The sequence below is a fragment of the Prosopis cineraria genome, unplaced genomic scaffold (assembly GCF_029017545.1).
Source record: "Prosopis cineraria cultivar Desert tree isolate PC_DT_omini unplaced genomic scaffold, ASM2901754v1 PC10, whole genome shotgun sequence".
NCBI lineage: Eukaryota > Viridiplantae > Streptophyta > Magnoliopsida > Fabales > Fabaceae > Prosopis > Prosopis cineraria.
The window spans coordinates 8,729,807-8,745,722 of NW_026555341.1; the positions used below are offsets into that span (position 1 = coordinate 8,729,807).

Here is a 15,916-nt window from a genome sequence, read left to right on the forward strand (position 1 = left end):
ACTAGGGACCTATTTGGTTCAATTTCTTAGTTTTTAAAGATGATAATGCAATGCCATGCAATGAAAAGCAATGCAATACTCATTACCATTAATGTGTTTGGTATGTTGTTAAGAAGATTAGGCAAAAAATTATTTTTTATATTTAATCAAATAAAAATAATAACAAAAAGTCCAGAATGCCCCTCCATTAAAAAATAAAAAATATTCTTCTCCCAATTCATAGTCTTCTTCACCACAAAAATCACAGCCACATGTCTGGAGTAATTAAAATATAAGTATAAACACAGGCATATAAATCCATCATTTTCTTTATCAAATAAACCAAAAAATCAGTAATAAATCTCATCAACAAGAACGAAATCAACAAACATAAAAAGAAAAAAGAACAGATGTGGAAATCACTGCTAGTTCACATGCATTCAAAGAAAAAAAATATGGTGCAGATGACATTGACATTTGAGAGATAGTGCGAATGATGTTGAGAATTCTCTAGGTTTTCGATCTTCTTCATTGTCTATTCAAGATCTAGGTAGAAATCTGATGAATTGGTTTGAACTCCATTCTATTAGGCAACAACGATAGCACTTTTGTCATGTCCTGTATTGATTATCAATGACTAAAAAGGAGAAGGCAAAACAATAGGTTTGATTTCTCGGACAATACGACAAAGAGGGAGGGAGACAATAGAGAAAGAACAGATAATGGAGAAAGAATAGACAATGAAGAAGGAGGAGGGAGGGAGAGGATAGAGAAAAGAGCCTGTGATGGAGGAAGGAAGGAAATGGTGAAAAATTTCTAAAGAGGGGAGGAGGCGGCGGAGAAATGATGAGGGCAATTGTTGTCTTTTTACCTTGGTTATGAAGATAAAATGGACATTTTCAAGAGAATTGAGGGTGTACAATGATCATTCATAGTCCCTTCTCATAAATGATTATTGCCAAAAAAATGTACAACAGACATTACCATTGCAATGTTTATTACTATCAATAAACCCAACTAAACAGGCTCTTAGTACAGCACGTCATTAATAATTCATTTAATAAAATTGAACAAATTCAATTAAATAAAATCTTATATGTTATTTTTTTTTTAGTACAAAATAAAAATACAAGTGATTTAGGAGTTTCTCTTCAATTTTTCATTTACTCAAGGGAAAAAACATATGCACACACTCTCTTTATTAATACAACTGTTATGGATTAAATTTCTTTTAATTCCAACACAATGAATGATGGACTAGGTGAATTAAAAGAATGAATTAGGCTCCTCATCTAGTGAATAATGGCCGATAACTACACAAAAGAAAAAAAATAGCAATACTTAAAAAAATAGTATTTTCTATGTTAAAAAATGTAATATATTTTTAACTGGATCTCACCCTCAATAAAGTAAATTACTTGTCTTCAAAATAACTTCACCTTTCCATATTTACTCCCATTCAATAGGGTGTTTCACCCTAAAATGCATTATACTTCCTTCGATCATATTTATAAGTCATATCTACCAACCTCACCAATACCAATGCAATAACAGTATAAAGAATAAAATTATAAATGAAATTTCAAAACTAACCTTCAAATAAAAAACAAAAAAAAATCCAAACAATATAATATTATTTTCTAAATAATTCTCTCTCATAATACTTTACAGAAAAGTCTGTTAGTAAAATAAAGTCTGTCAACTTTACATGGCCGGAAGGCCAAAATGAAATGGGGAAAATTCTTGACAAGTCACATTCTTCTAAAAATGACAAAAAGAGCAGACTGAGCAAAAGAACAAAAATGCACGAACCACCATATTCTTTAGCAGACTGAGCAAAAACGCACGAGTGAGCTTTCTTCTTACACATGACCTCAACAAAGTTAGAAGATGCGAAGGAAGAATTATTTAGATGAGAAGCTCTCAAAATCTTTCAATTCAGAGAGGTTACCTTTTCAATGAACTCGAGTGGCTGTGATGAAGATGGAGTAAAGTAGCCAGGGGTATTTTTAGAATTTCATTTTAAAATGGGAAGTCTTCAGCTGTCAGTGACTTATAATATGGATCAAATATATCTTCTAAAAATGATCTTATAATGCGGACCGAAGGGAGTATTTATGAATATCCAACTCCTTAAAAAATGCCTTACATTTTTAAGGATATATGTAAAAATTAGTATTTCATCATATTTTGAATATGATTGTTTTCAACAAAAAAATCATAAGTAATAAAAAATGGCTAAGTCGATATTCTAATTACATTTTAGGTAAAAAAAAAGAGGGTTTAAAATGACATTTTTTTTTAACCTGTCTCGTGGAAATGGAATAATGTAATCTCTGATTGACTTGTCTTCCCCTTAATTTTGGGAAATAAAAAAAGAATGGGACAAATTATAAGCAGAAGAAAACAGCAAATACGAGTGTGTACGACAATGTATAGACGCCGCGGATCCGAAACATGTCCGAACATGAGCCCGCTTTTTTCTTCGTTCAAGGGGAAATGACGATTCTTGTTCTCTGATCATAACACAGAAACCAGGGGATTCATCTTCAGCGATTGAAGCAACCCTCCCACCAAACCCTAACGCTACAATCTAAACCTCTCACTTCAAAATTATTTCTTCTACATTTTTTGTTTGCTCCTTCCCCTTCCTTCGACGCTAACTGCGCTCGAATTTCGTATCTCAAACAACGCTCATCTCATTCACTTCATGGCGAGTGATTCCGGCACAAAACCTCCCCTTGCTTCGTCTTCAGCTGCGGCGGAATCCTACATTGGGAGCTTTATCAGTCTTGTTTCCAAGTACGAGATTCGTTACGAAGGCGTTTTGTATCACCTCGACGTCCGGGATTCCACCATTGGCTTGAAGAGCGGTACCTGGATTTTGTACTATACTCTGCTTCCAATGAATGTTACTCTGTTTCAGACTTTTAGTCAGGGATACACTATATTGGGTGAAAATTATTTATTAGGTTATGGATGGTTTTGGTTAAAATTGATGTCTCCTTGATATTAACTTACTGGTGTCTTTGTAATAACGAGTTTATGATGCTATTCGAGATGGTAGAATATGGCAATATGCATTTGGTTGGAAGGAACATGGACCTGCTATTTGTTTCCAATGGACTGTAAGAAGTCAATGCCCAGTAACCAAATAATGTGAATCCTAATTCAATTATTACAGTAAGATGTAAGCCATTGGGTGACTTTTGAGTGGAGAGGCAAGAGCAACATCTGGACTCTAAGTAAGACTGAATCATCAATCTAGAATGAAAGAGCAAGCTTGGTAATTATACGGTTAGTTCTATAAAGTTACTTTAACCAGCATTGGCATTTGGCAGTGCCTTTGTAATCCACCTCTCTTGAAGAAGGAGTAGATGATTGACTGCACCCATTGACAAAATAGGCGTTGATGCAATCACGCTGTAGCAAAATGTGTTTCATGAAGTCTTTTATATTATAACAGAATTGATTCTAGATATTCAATGAATATGGTAATAATTTTTAGATCAGTGCATAATGTGATAATTCTAACTTGAGTTGCAGTTGCTTGATGAAATTTATGCGAATTTATTCTTAAATTTTAACATGAATTGTTTGTTATGTCATTTTGCAGTCAAGTCTTATGGAACAGAGGGGAGAAGAAAAGATGGTCCACAAGTTCCTCCAAATGACAAGGTTTATGAATACATTCTTTTTCGAGGGAGTGACATTAAGGTGAGCATATTATAATTTCATCCAGCGGCATAGTTTAATGTGATGCTGTCAAGAAAAGTAACTGTACACTTGAGCATTCCAGGGTCCCTATTTCTTGGGGGTTTGGGGTTCTGATATAGTATCATGATGTACAAATACATTTGTAATTGAGGAATAAAACCCTTTTTCTTGTCCTTTATTTCATTCAACAGCACAAGCTTAATGTTGGTGATAGAACCTACATAATCTTTTTTGTGAATAAATTTTAATTTCAGAAATGACCTAAGCTTTTGTGATGTAATTGAAATATTTAACGTTTTTATGATCTTTCTTCTTAGCTTGTCCTGTTCTCATCCTAAGGTTGATTCTTTCTGGAAACCTGGTAATAGATCACCTTAGCCTTCATTGACAAGTTCCCCGAACCCTTTGCCAGTGATTTCTGAGTATCTATCCACTATGTTTCAAACCGAGCTTATTTTGGTTTCTTTTAGAAGGAATTTTTTGTTGTTGGGGATATGCTGATGCTTCTCTGTATTTCAAGATTTTTCTGGACAAATTATAGCTGAATTTTGGCATAAGCAGGCTTGCTGGAAATTTGAAGAATAGGTTGAACAGAATCAAATCTCATCATCAGTCCTATTTAACATAAATCCCGACACAGCCAGTAAAGAATAACTTAATAAGTCATCCTAACCAGAGCTGAGTGTTTAAAACTGGAGAGCTACTGATCAGATCTAAAATAGAATAACTAAGGCTGGTGTTAAATAAACCCCTCTCCATAAATGATAGTAATTGGAAATTTCCAAGCTGTCTTATTTTCCTTTAGTTAATGTTAATTGTTGGGATCCTATAGTTGATTCCATATTTCTGTAGTAGGTTGAATCTAAGTTCTCTCCCTTCACTTCAACAACTTGTGGGACCTGTGCTGTTTACATTCTAATGATTTGTTGTCCTTTTCAGGATTTGCAGGTCAAGTCCCTCTCTACATCTATCAAAGAAGAGCAGATATTCAGTGATCCAGCTATTATTCAGGTACTTATGCTTGAAGTTTGAAGACAGGAAAAAAATCGATGGTATTTCAGTCACATGCTTGTCAGTGGACCTAATATTTTGCCTTGAAATTTTTTAATTTCATTTTTTTGTTCCAGTCACAATATTCTGAAGTGCCTTCAAGTTCTCCTATCGCTTCAGTGGCTGGGAGTGGTTTGACAGAATCAATTCAAAGGCAAGATACTCCTGCTATGATCAGTAGAGTCATTCCTCTTTCTGTTGGGTTGCCTTCCCATCGACCTGCAACATTGACGGACCCATCAAGTCAATCTGCTGTTACTCATGTTTCTGGTGCTCCTTCTTTCTCTATGGCAATGTATTGGCCAGAATATAGTGGGATATCAGGAGGTAGCTCTCATTCTCTGCTGCAATCTGGTCCTTTTCAGTCCTCTCCAGCAGTGGCACCTTTAAATGTACAGAGCTGGGGGCGAACTCCAGAAAGTCAGTTAACTTCTTCAAAAGTGGGCTGGACTACTATATCAGAGCATGGTGAAACTGTGTCATCCGTTACTGCTTCATCTCTTGTAAATCCGTCTTATGAACCTTCATCTTCCTCTTTACAAACTTCTAATTCTCTGGATGCTCCATCTCTTTTGTCTTCTAAGGCGCCATTACCCTATCGTTCTTCTATGGCTGAATCAAACATGCCTTTATTTTCTTCACCGATTCAAGGCATAAATCCTGTCAAAGATCAATTTTCTGGCAAAATTTCTCCTTACATGGGATCAATGTTTCCTGGACAATCTGCCCATCATTCTGTTTCATCATCAGTTGATTCTACTTCGAGCTCCTTGCCAAGACCTCCATCTTTTTTAACTCCAGATCAGTTTGCACATTCTAGACAGAATTTTGTTTCTTTAGCGCAGAACCAGATCCCTGGTCGTAATCATATGGTTTCTCTGCCACCAACATCCTCTAGCTCCTCTTTTTTAGCACCTTCTCCAGAATTTCAAGCAGCATTGTTGCCTTCACCACCATTGCCAACTTCAGTGCGCAAGGTTAGAGAATTATCTCATTTGTTATTTTGTGGCAGCTGTTGGCATGGCTGTGAAAACGTTGATGACAACCTGCAGATAATTCCTTAAAGTGCACCCTGCACTTCAAGGGAGCCAAATCCCCACATGCTGTGCTGTTTATCTGCAGTTTTCATTTTGTTTGTATGAAGTCAAAGGTCATGACAAGACAATGGGGGAGCTTTTAAAGATAATGATATACTTCCCATTAAATTTGGATATAAAGGGTTGAAAAACAGAAAAGTGGAAAGGACATTAAATTATTAAATATTCTACTTAGAGACCAAATTGCCTGCTGGGAGGTGTTTGAGATATGTGGAAAACTCAGTTCCTAGAAGTTTTACATTGAATTCGGCTCACTAACTCCTGTTTGAAATTTGTTAAAAAAAAAAAAATCTTAATTCAGTATCTCTCTTTTTTAGCCCCGCAAGGCTTAATAGGTTTGTGATAAGATTCCATTAAAGACTTATTCCAGAAGGAAGCGACAAAAGATAAATTAAGTTTGATTTTATTATTGTTATTATCTAATTTGAATTTGGAATTATTTAGGATAGATTTTAGGAGATTTATTTAGATATTTAGTTCTTTAGACTTTATTTAGATTTTAATTAGTGTTTTATTCAGATATAGATTTTAGGATACTTTATTCAGTTTTTATTTAATTATCTATTTATCTATATTTCATCTAGTATTTTGGATTGTATTTTGTTTTATAAATATGCTCAGCAACTCAGAAACTAGTATGTCATGAATAAAATAGTTTTTTAAATCCTTTGGAGATTCTCTTGGTTGTAGCCATTGAGAGAAATATAGAACTGGATTTTTGTTCTAGATCATCTTAATAGGTTTGTTCCTCTTATTTCCTTTTGTTACTTTTGAGCACCCAACAATTTGGCATTAGAGCCAAGTTACAATAGTGACCACACGTGTTGGGAATGAAACAACCAAACCTCTTGCCACATCATCCAACAACACATCCGCTAACCCAGAAAACTTAAACAATCAAAACTTGTTTGCATTAGATGAATTAACTATCGTTGCATCAAGACTAGAGATGCTTGATGTATTAAGAGAAAAGGTAGAGGTGCTTGAGGCCTCTACACTCAATAAAGGTAAGAGGACAAAAGAGAGCCATCACAAATGCTATCGTGAAGAAGAAGAAAGCAAAGATGAGCAAGAAAATCTCAAAAGTAGCAAATTTCATCACACCAAAATTGAATTTCCAAAATTCAACGAAGGTGACCCTTGAGGGTGGATCTTAAAGGCTGAAAAATACTTTTAAGTATGATGACACACCGAAGAGGAGAAGGTGGACATTGCATCAATGTCACTGGAAGGTGACACGCTCAGTTTGTTCACTTGAATCAACCACAAACTCGTGACAGCGTTTTAGGAGAATTTCAGACCCCCCAGAATACCAAAAGCCAGACGAGTTCCTATGTAGCATTAAACAGGAGGGTTTAATGTAGGGAAACCATGTGGAATTTGCCAAACGTTCGGCGTGAGTAAAGAATTAGCTGAAGCACTGCTTGCTTGGAATTTTTTTTGGAATGGGTTGAGAGAAGAGTTACGTGTAGACGTGCGTACTCACAAACCAAGGAGTATTTATTGAGCCATGAACATTGCCCTAGAGTTTGAAGGGAAGCTACTTGTTCGTAGGCCTTAAGCCCAATTTTGCACAGACCTAGGACTAGTACAATTATGCACTCAACTCCTTCTCATGACCAGAAACGCTTAGCAGAAGCATTCACTTCGAATGCATCTTCGAACATATACAGGGCTCCAACATATGCATCTTCTCTTCTTTGATCAACAAACATGGCTTCGTCCGGACAACCCACCATGGACGCTAAACATCAAAGGAGGGAGAAGGGCCTATGCTTTGATTGTAGTGAAATCTTTGAACTTGAGCATCGTTGTAAGTTATAGAAGAAGGTGAAGAAATCATCCCTGCCATGAAAGATGATGAAAATGGGAAGAGAGAGCTTGAAGGTGCTGAAATCTCACTTAATGCTCTTTTGGGTAGCAATATGGGTTAAGCTCCTAGGCATGTTATGTTCTCAAGAGGTATTATTATTAGTGGATAGTAGATCCACACACAATTTTATTTTAGATTCTTTAGTCCAAGAACTTCATCATCTCTACCTCTGGTGTTCAAATTGATGACAATAGTATTGTGCATTGTAATTGAATTTGCAAAAATATAAATTGAGGGGACTAACCATTAAGGAAGACTTTTACCCATTTACTCAGGGGGCGCTGATTTGGTTATGGGTATTAAGTTGCTGGAATCACTCAATAAGGGGCAAGTCAATTGGAATCAGGTTTTAATGATGTTTTGACTAAATAGCAAGAGGTATAAGCTTTAGGGAGTCCCTAATACTACTAGCAAGGGTGCTCAATTTCAATTGATGCAACATATTCATGTTTCTGTTGACTTAGTTCCTTTCAAATATTTCAACCTGCACCTTCTGTTTGAAGAATTCCCATCTGTTTTTGAAGAACTGACTATTTTTCCTCCATTTAGAAGCCGCTCACATGCCATCCCCTTGTTACTAGGGGCTAACCCCCTAACTTAAGACCATATTGGTACCCGCACTATCAAAAGGTAGAAATTGAGAAGCAAGTCAACAAATTGCTTAAAAAAGGGTTCGTTCAACCTAGTTCTAGTCCATTTGCAAGCTCAGTCTTACTAGTCATCAAGAAAGATGGTTTGTGGCATTTTTGCATGGATTATCAAAAATTGAATAGCATTACAATCCCAAAGAAGTATCCAATTCCTAGTATTGATGAGTTATTAGAGGAATTACATAGGGCAATTTATTTTTCCAAACTTGATCTTCGCCCTGGATATCACCCAATTTAGATGTTACCTTAGGACATCCACAAAATTGTGTTCCATACCCATTTCAGGCACTATGAATTTACAGTTATGCTTTTCGCTTAACTAATGCTCTAGGCTCTTTTTAAGTAGCTATGAATGATTTGTTTCGCCCTTATCTACGTAAATTTGTATTGGTATTTTTTGATGACATCTTGGTATACAATTCCTCTTTTCAACAACACCAGGACCACTTGTGCATGGTTTTGAGGGCCTTGCAAGAAATTGTTTCTATGTCAACTTAAAGAAATGCTTTATTGAGAGGCCACAAGTTCCTTTTTCAAGGCACAAAATTTTGTCCCAAGGAGTTGAAGTTGAGGTTGAAAAAGTGGAGGTAGTATGGGAATGGCCTATCCTTAAGAATGTGACAAAGTTGCATGGATTCTTAGGTCTTGCAGGGTACTACTGGTGTTTTGTGAAGAATTTTAGGATTATTGCATGGGTACTTACCAAATTGACCAACGACGCCTTTTGTGGTCTAAAACCTCAAAGGGCCTTTGGTCACCTTAAGTTTGCATTGATGACGGCCCTCGTATTGCAACTTCCTAATTTTGATGAGGAATTCATGTCTCATGATTGAATGTGATGTGTTAACGGAGGGGATTGGAGCAATCCTTGTGTAGAACAACCATCTAATTGCTTACTTTAGTGTGGGTTTCTTAATCTCTAATTGTTACAAGTCTACTTATGATCAAGAACTCCTTGCTTTAGTTCTCGCAATGTAGAAATGGTGCCATTACCTTTTAGGGAGGCATTTCATTGTGCGGATGGATCGTGCTAGCCTTCAATATCTACTACAACAATGCATTGCCACTAAGACTCAACAATGGTTGATCATAAAGCTCTTGCTATTTAATTTTACTATCATCCACAAGGCAGGTGTGGATAATAAGGGAGTAAATGGCATGTCAATATGACCTTAGCATGTAGATTTTTTCCAAATGGCAGTGCCTTTCGCTACCAAGTTGCACAATCTTTCCTATAAGTTGGCACTAGATCCCTTCACCAACGATATAGTGTTGGATTTGCAAAAGGATTCGTCATCTCAGCCAAGATTCCACCTCATTGACCAAAAGCTCTTCTATAATAACCGAGTAGTCTTTCCTTACACCTCACAATTGAGACCAAAATTACTAGTAAAAGCTTATTCATCTGCTATTGGTAGGCATGGTGGTTTTCTTAAAACATTTAAGTGGCTTGCAAAGAACTTTTATTTACCTTTAATGAAAGGAGATGTGAAGGCATGTGTGTGATGTTGTGTCACTTGTCAACAAAATAACTATCAAAACTTGGCACAAGCAAGTCTTCTTCAATCCTTGTTAAACCCTTTCAGATTTGGGGGGGGCATCTCACTTGGTTTCATCATCGGCTTTCTAAAGTCAAGTGGTTTTGTGGTCATATTAGTAGTAATGGATCGATTGAGTATGTCCGCTTCATTGCTCTTATGCATCCTTACACTACGAAGAAGGTCACGACAGTCTTTTGTGAGGAAATTATTCATTACAATGGGTGCCTTGCTCAATTGTATCGAATAAGTATCTTGTCTTCATGAACTCATTTTGGCAAGAATTATTTTGGTTGAGCCATACTAAGTTGAAAATCAATATTGCTTATCATCCTCAGAAGGACGGTCAAACATAAGTGGTCGACCAAGGTCTTAAAGTCTATTTGTGATGTTTTGCACATAAACAACCGTAGTTGTAGCACAAGTTTCTTTGTTAGGGCTGAATACTCATACAATACAAATCACCATACATCAACAAACCCTTCTCCATTCAAGTTGGTGTATGATAGAGATCGCCTCCCTTGCTTCCTTATGTGAAAGGATTAACTCCTATAGCTGACTTAGAAGACTAACTAGAGACTAGGGATGCAATGCCTAAACTGTTGAAGGATGATCTGTGCAAGGCTTAAAATTGGATGAAGGCTTATATTGATAAGCATCGGAGACAAGTTGATTATGTCGAGGTTGATGTTGGTTGCGAGTATAGCCCTTTCGCCAACAATCACTTGCCAAGAGGAAGTTTGAGAAATTGTTACCATGTTTTTTGGTCCCTGCAAGATCCTTAGGAAGATTAGGAAGGTAGTTTATGAATTAGAACTTCATTTGGATGCTCAGATTCACCCCATTTTTCATGTCTGCCTCTTGTGACCTGCTCATGGGCTTGTTCCACCTATTATCCCAGCTCCCTTACTACTTTGCTGATTTTGAGTTACATGCATCACTGGACTCACCATAATTTGCTTGAATTGTTGGTGCAATGGCAAGCACGACTTGTAGAAGAAGTAAGCTGGGAGGACTACGACATCTTGCGAGCTCAATTTTCCTCTTTTCAACTTGAGGACAAGTTGAGTTTTTTTTTTTTTTTGGGGGGGGTAATGATAAGATTCCATTGATAACTTATTCAAGATGGAAGTGATGGAAAATAAATTAAATCTGATTTTATTATTGTTATTATCTAATTTGAATTTGGAGTTATTTAGGATATTTAGTTCTTTAGACTTTATTTAGATTTTAATAAGTATTTTATTCAGATCTAGATTTTAGGATATTTATTCAGTTTTTATTTAATTATCTAGTTTTCTAGATTTTATCTAGTATTTTGGATTGTATATTGCTTTATAAATATGCTTAGCAACTTAGAACTCATGAATAAAAGTAGTCTTTTAAATTTTGAATATTCTCCTAATTGTGGCTTTGAGAGAAGTATAGAATGGGATTTTTTTTCTATATCATCTTAATAGATTTGTTCCTCTTATTTTGATTTGTTACTTTTGAGCACCTAACAGTCTGATACATATTTGTTAAAACTGATCAAATGTTATTAAAGGAGAAATTACAGCAGATTATATGATAAATTTGTGTGCTTTCATGGCTATAGTCCTGGAGTTCTACGTCTACTGTTGACTGGTTTGGAAGAAAAATGAAAGGAAGAAAGAATGCACACCTTTTTGCTTTTAGTATTATGCATATAATTTGGACCTTTTTTCACATTACAGTTGCTGTTCTAGTCTAGCAGTTTGGATAAATTTCAATGCATGCCTAAGTGCTACGTTTTAAAATAGAAGTTATAATATTGGTTTATTTATTTTTGCAGCCTGAGCACTCAGCTTCACAGTTCAGTGAGGAGTTTGATTTTGAGGCCATGAATGAGAAGTTCAAAAAGGATGAAGTATGGGGTTCTCTTGGGAGGGCATCTAAGACAATAGAAAGGTTGGAGGATAATACTCCAACTAATGGCTTGGGTGACAGAGAGTGTCGTGGTTGATGCCTAACCTAAACCCAGAGGTAGGAGTTGGAGGGGTTGCATAGATGTCAACTTATTCAGTCCCTTAATTTGCTCATTGCAAAGTCACGAGTTCTGCAGAATGCCTTTTTTGCAGTCTAAAACATGCTGCTACTTAATGAGCGGTTGTGTTCTTTCTTGCAGCCTGGTTATAAGAAAGACGACTTTTTTGACACAATTTCTTGTAACTCTCTCACTCATGGATCAAGGAATGGACAGAATCGCCTTTCTGAGAGAATGAAGCTGGATTCTGAGGTCTGCAAACACATTGCTGGTTAGAAATTGTCCAAAAATTCACAAGGTATTTTGTTAGTTCATGCTCTGTTTGTCTGCTTGTTTTTCAGACGTTTGGTTCCCATCGGAGCCCTACTATGGGTTATGGTGCCTATGGTAGTGGACGCAATGAATATTACCGGAGCTCATACAATATGGGAAGCGGTTATAGCTATGGTGGAAGAGGGCGTGGCAGGAGTATGCCTTTCTATTAGCAGTCATACTCTCTATTCTCCGAAGACCGATTGGTCCTTGTCTGCTACTGGTTTCTCCTTTGTCTTTCTTATGATCTTTGGCTTTGTTTGGAAGACTTCTCATGGTGAGATGATTGCTAGAATATCAAACTTAGAAAATACAGCCAACTTCATGCCTTTTATTTTGGCCTATTACTGGCGTTTCGGCTTGTACTTTGTCTTCTAATCTTCTTTGTCTATATAACAAACAGTAGCTGATAAAGCCATATAATGAAATACCAGATACGTTTTCTCTGTATTCTTTTTTCTTTTCGTCCTCATTTTTCTCTGCCGGTTGACCCGGTTTGGAATCTTTTTCCTAGTGTGCATGGTTATTTGTTGCCTAGTTTCGGCGTGATTGTTGCAATGTTGATACGATATTGACTCGATAATCTTGATCTCTGACATCAAAAAGCCCGGTCTCTTGGGCACGAATTGCTTGATTTAAGGAAATAGAATAGTCAAACTTGGCACATTCATATTCGAGAATTGAATCTTGTTTCTGAAATGTTGACCATGTCTGAAGCTGAAATTCAAAGTACCAAGGCGAAGCCAATTGCGAGACTCCCCATTCTTTTGCGGTCCATGGCAACTTAGAATTGTTAAAAGAAAACGGCGACAAAATGAAACTGTGGATCCAAACCCAATGCAACTGAACAGTGTATATATAATATTATATAATATAGACACACGTCAGACAATCATTAATTTCTACAGGTGGATTCCAAAATGGACTATGGAGTTCCTATCTGAGGCAGCTATTATGTCTTGGGACAGAGACGGTATACAGTAACAGTGTCTATATGGTAGCGTATAAATTGAGTAAAAAAAAAAAAAATCACCAGAGGTTAAGTACTTAAATACCTGAAGTGGGTCCACACACTTTCTTTTTATTACTCAAAAGAATAGAATATTAATATCCCTTTCTTTAGAAGAAGCCTTTATTTCCCTTTCTTTCCAACTTGCATCAGTTTTTCTAAAACCCCATTCTTTAGATTGTCTCAAAAGAAACCTCTGTTTCACATACCAATTCTCCTTTTCTTTTTCTTTCTTTATTTGTAATAAATAACAACCAATAATGTCTGTAACATTGTTACCCCATTTGGGCGTGTACTTTACGATTCTCATCTGCTTGTGTGGTCTTCGCCGTTGAGAGCAGTGATGCTGTTATACAAGAAGCCATGGCCACAAGGATCAATATGGCTGATCCAACGTAAGTGCCTCCTCTTACTATGTAACACTCACCATTCAACCACCCTTCTCCGTAAGGCTGTCTTCTGCTCATGCTTGTCGCTGCTATCAGCATAATTACTGCAACCCCCCAGCTCAGCCTGCGCCAATAATCCACCAAGTTGTGATCTTTTTGATTAATTTGTTTGTTTTAGAAATTGATTGTTTGTGATTTGTGAGCTGTTTGCAGGGTCCGCATGCTTAACTAAACAATTTGAGAGATGACCATCTGTCATATTGTCCCGGTTATTTTATGGGAAATGAGAATGTTAGGTCAAACATGTCATGCATTTCAGATGAAAAATATATGTACGCATATGGATATTAGTATAGTATATATTTTCAGTGAAGTTTCTTTTTAATGCTGATTTACGACTGATTTTTATTTCTCAACTCCTAAAAATACCAACTTGATATACACGTGGCCAATTTCTGAACAATGGCGAGCCAGACAAGAAACAAAGTCTAACAAGCAATGATCTGGCGTTCCATTTCATTGTCAAAAACAAGGACAGGACATGGAAACGGGAAATTTCGATTTGACACCTAGATCGGTTGCTATAGACATCAGACTTCATTTCTTAGGTGCAAATATGTCAATTCCAGTGGGTAAAATTCATGATCAAGTAATTATCGATTAATCAACCAATCAGATCTTGATATGTGGCTCTTGAGTGGATGTTTCTGAATGCGAAGAAACAACCAACAAGAAGTAGGCGAGAGAGAGAGAGAGAGAGAGAGAGAGAGAGAGAGAGATGAAACCTACCAGGAGATCAAAAGCAGAACCTTTGCAATTACTGGTATCTTACAACAGACATTTCTTTTCCCTCCTGAACAAGAATTCCTCAAGAAAGCAGAATTCCCAATCATCTGGGCAAAGAAGAAGCTGACCAAAGCTGCAACACCAAACCCAAATGCTGCGCTTGTTGGCATGAAACATGATTTCCCATTCCATCTCAGATCCTCCTTCTGCAAAACAAACCATGTAAGAACCGGAAAAAAAAAAAAACAGAGGAAGAAATCAGAGACCTTAATTAATTCAGTTTCATAATAACTACAAGCAATTAAAACAGAACAAACCCTACCTTATTCCTCTTGAACTCAGCCAAAATACATGAGATGAAGGAGATTAGGCCGAAGAAAAGAGAGATGATGATTATGTACGAGATTCCTGACAATCTGCGTCCAGGAGGAGGGTTTTCCATGGTGGGAATGGTCTTGATTCTGTGATGAAGAAACTTTGTTTTTTGGGGGGGGGGGGTGGGTCAGTAACAATGATAACAAAGCTTGGAAGCTACTCAAGGAACACAAGAAAGAAGACGAATTGGTGGCGGTGCTCTAAAGGTGTGGTGGCCATCACCTTCCTCTTCGTTCTTGAGCTGCTTCTTGCTTTGTAATAGAGCTTCTTCTTCAACTTGATGATGATGATGATGATGATGTTGTTGTTGAGACTTGCTTCGCAACAAGTCTTTCATTGCTATGAAGGAGATACCATTCCTAACTGTATGTAGACGGTTGTTCAGAAAACTCTTCTCATCAAGTAAAGCCGCCCTCGACCTGGTCAACTGCTTCTTCGGTGTATTATGCCAGAATGGACTCCGCAGAATAACCATTTGTTTATTTACTCCACAAAACTTGCTTTTATAATAAACAGAAGAAACAAACAAGCATCAATATCTTAATGTCAAATGGTTGGGTGGTTTCCACATCAATCCTAAAGAAGTTTCTATCAATATCTTCTGATGATTACAAGCTATCATCATAATCAATTGCCAGTCGCTGCTCACTTTATGGGGGAGGTGTTTATGGGGTTTTTTTTTTTTTTTTTTAAATGTTGAAATATCTGACATGCCATGACATAAGAACAGTTGATATTCCATTTTTAACTTTTAACCCCAATAAAATAAGAATTAGGAATTAGCCATCTCTATCTATCTCTGTAGGATCATTGACTTTTAGCAATGAAGTTTTTTGGGCTTATCCCAATTTGCAATTCGCCGCTATCATTTTCCCAGTGGCTTCGAGGTTCCTCTGTGTGGTATCGCGGAAGATTCAATTTCATTTTATTACAAAAATATGATTTTAGTTTTTAATTCAGCATCCGAACATTGAATTAGTTTTTATAGCTTTTTATTTAAAATAAATCAATTCTTATAATTTTTTATTCCGCATAACTCAATAATATACAAAACTAAATTATATCAAGTAAAAATTTGAAAATTAAATTAATAATTGAAGTAAAATTTAAAGACTAAAACTTATATTATTATTATT

The 15,916-nt window shown here is 36.4% G+C and overlaps 2 protein-coding genes across 3 annotated transcripts; one reads left to right on the forward strand and one right to left on the reverse strand.

The window, feature by feature from the left end:
* Nucleotides 1–2,393: 2,393 nt before the first annotated feature.
* Nucleotides 2,394–12,671, forward strand: LOC129321562 (decapping 5-like protein). Its single transcript, XM_054967366.1, has 7 exons — nucleotides 2,394–2,852; nucleotides 3,596–3,696; nucleotides 4,636–4,707; nucleotides 4,824–5,723; nucleotides 11,718–11,908; nucleotides 12,051–12,161; nucleotides 12,251–12,671. Exons 1-5 carry the CDS (start codon nucleotides 2,690–2,692, stop codon nucleotides 11,886–11,888), a joined length of 1,407 nt encoding a protein of 468 aa, XP_054823341.1. The 5' UTR covers nucleotides 2,394–2,689; the 3' UTR covers nucleotides 11,889–11,908; nucleotides 12,051–12,161; nucleotides 12,251–12,671.
* Nucleotides 12,672–13,059: 388 nt separating this feature from the next.
* Nucleotides 13,060–15,338, reverse strand: LOC129321563 (protein MODIFYING WALL LIGNIN-1-like). Of its 2 annotated transcripts, XM_054967368.1 has the most exons (4): nucleotides 15,003–15,338; nucleotides 14,728–14,880; nucleotides 14,409–14,611; nucleotides 13,060–13,743 (listed from the first exon to the last, which is right to left on the reverse strand). In XM_054967368.1, the coding sequence occupies exons 2-4, from the start codon at nucleotides 14,845–14,847 to the stop codon at nucleotides 13,506–13,508; spliced, it is 561 nt and encodes a 186-aa protein (XP_054823343.1). In that variant the 5' UTR covers nucleotides 14,848–14,880; nucleotides 15,003–15,338; the 3' UTR covers nucleotides 13,060–13,505. The 2 variants fall into 2 exon arrangements, with proteins under 2 accessions (XP_054823343.1, XP_054823342.1); XM_054967367.1 differs by having other exon boundaries at nucleotides 14,728–15,336.
* Between the last annotated feature and the right edge of the window lie 578 nt (nucleotides 15,339–15,916).

What these genes read in the sequence shown, in the direction of transcription:
- LOC129321563 (XM_054967368.1), bottom strand. Translation starts at nt 14,847, where the DNA reads ATGGAAAACCCTCCTCCTGGACGCAGATTGTCAGGAATCTCGTACATA. An exon ending in CTGAGTTCAAGAGGAATAAG is followed by an intron (nt 14,612 to 14,727) that starts GTAGGGTTTGTT and finishes TTTGTTTTGCAG; the next exon opens with AAGGAGGATCTGAGATGGAA. An exon ending in GTTCTGCTTTTGATCTCCTG is followed by an intron (nt 13,744 to 14,408) that starts GTAGGTTTCATC and finishes TTATTGGCGCAG; the next exon opens with GCTGAGCTGGGGGGTTGCAG.
- LOC129321562 (XM_054967366.1), top strand. Translation starts at nt 2,690, where the DNA reads ATGGCGAGTGATTCCGGCACAAAACCTCCCCTTGCTTCGTCTTCAGCT. An exon ending in TTCGAGGGAGTGACATTAAG is followed by an intron (nt 3,697 to 4,635) that starts GTGAGCATATTA and finishes TGTCCTTTTCAG; the next exon opens with GATTTGCAGGTCAAGTCCCT. An exon ending in GTGATCCAGCTATTATTCAG is followed by an intron (nt 4,708 to 4,823) that starts GTACTTATGCTT and finishes TTTTTGTTCCAG; the next exon opens with TCACAATATTCTGAAGTGCC.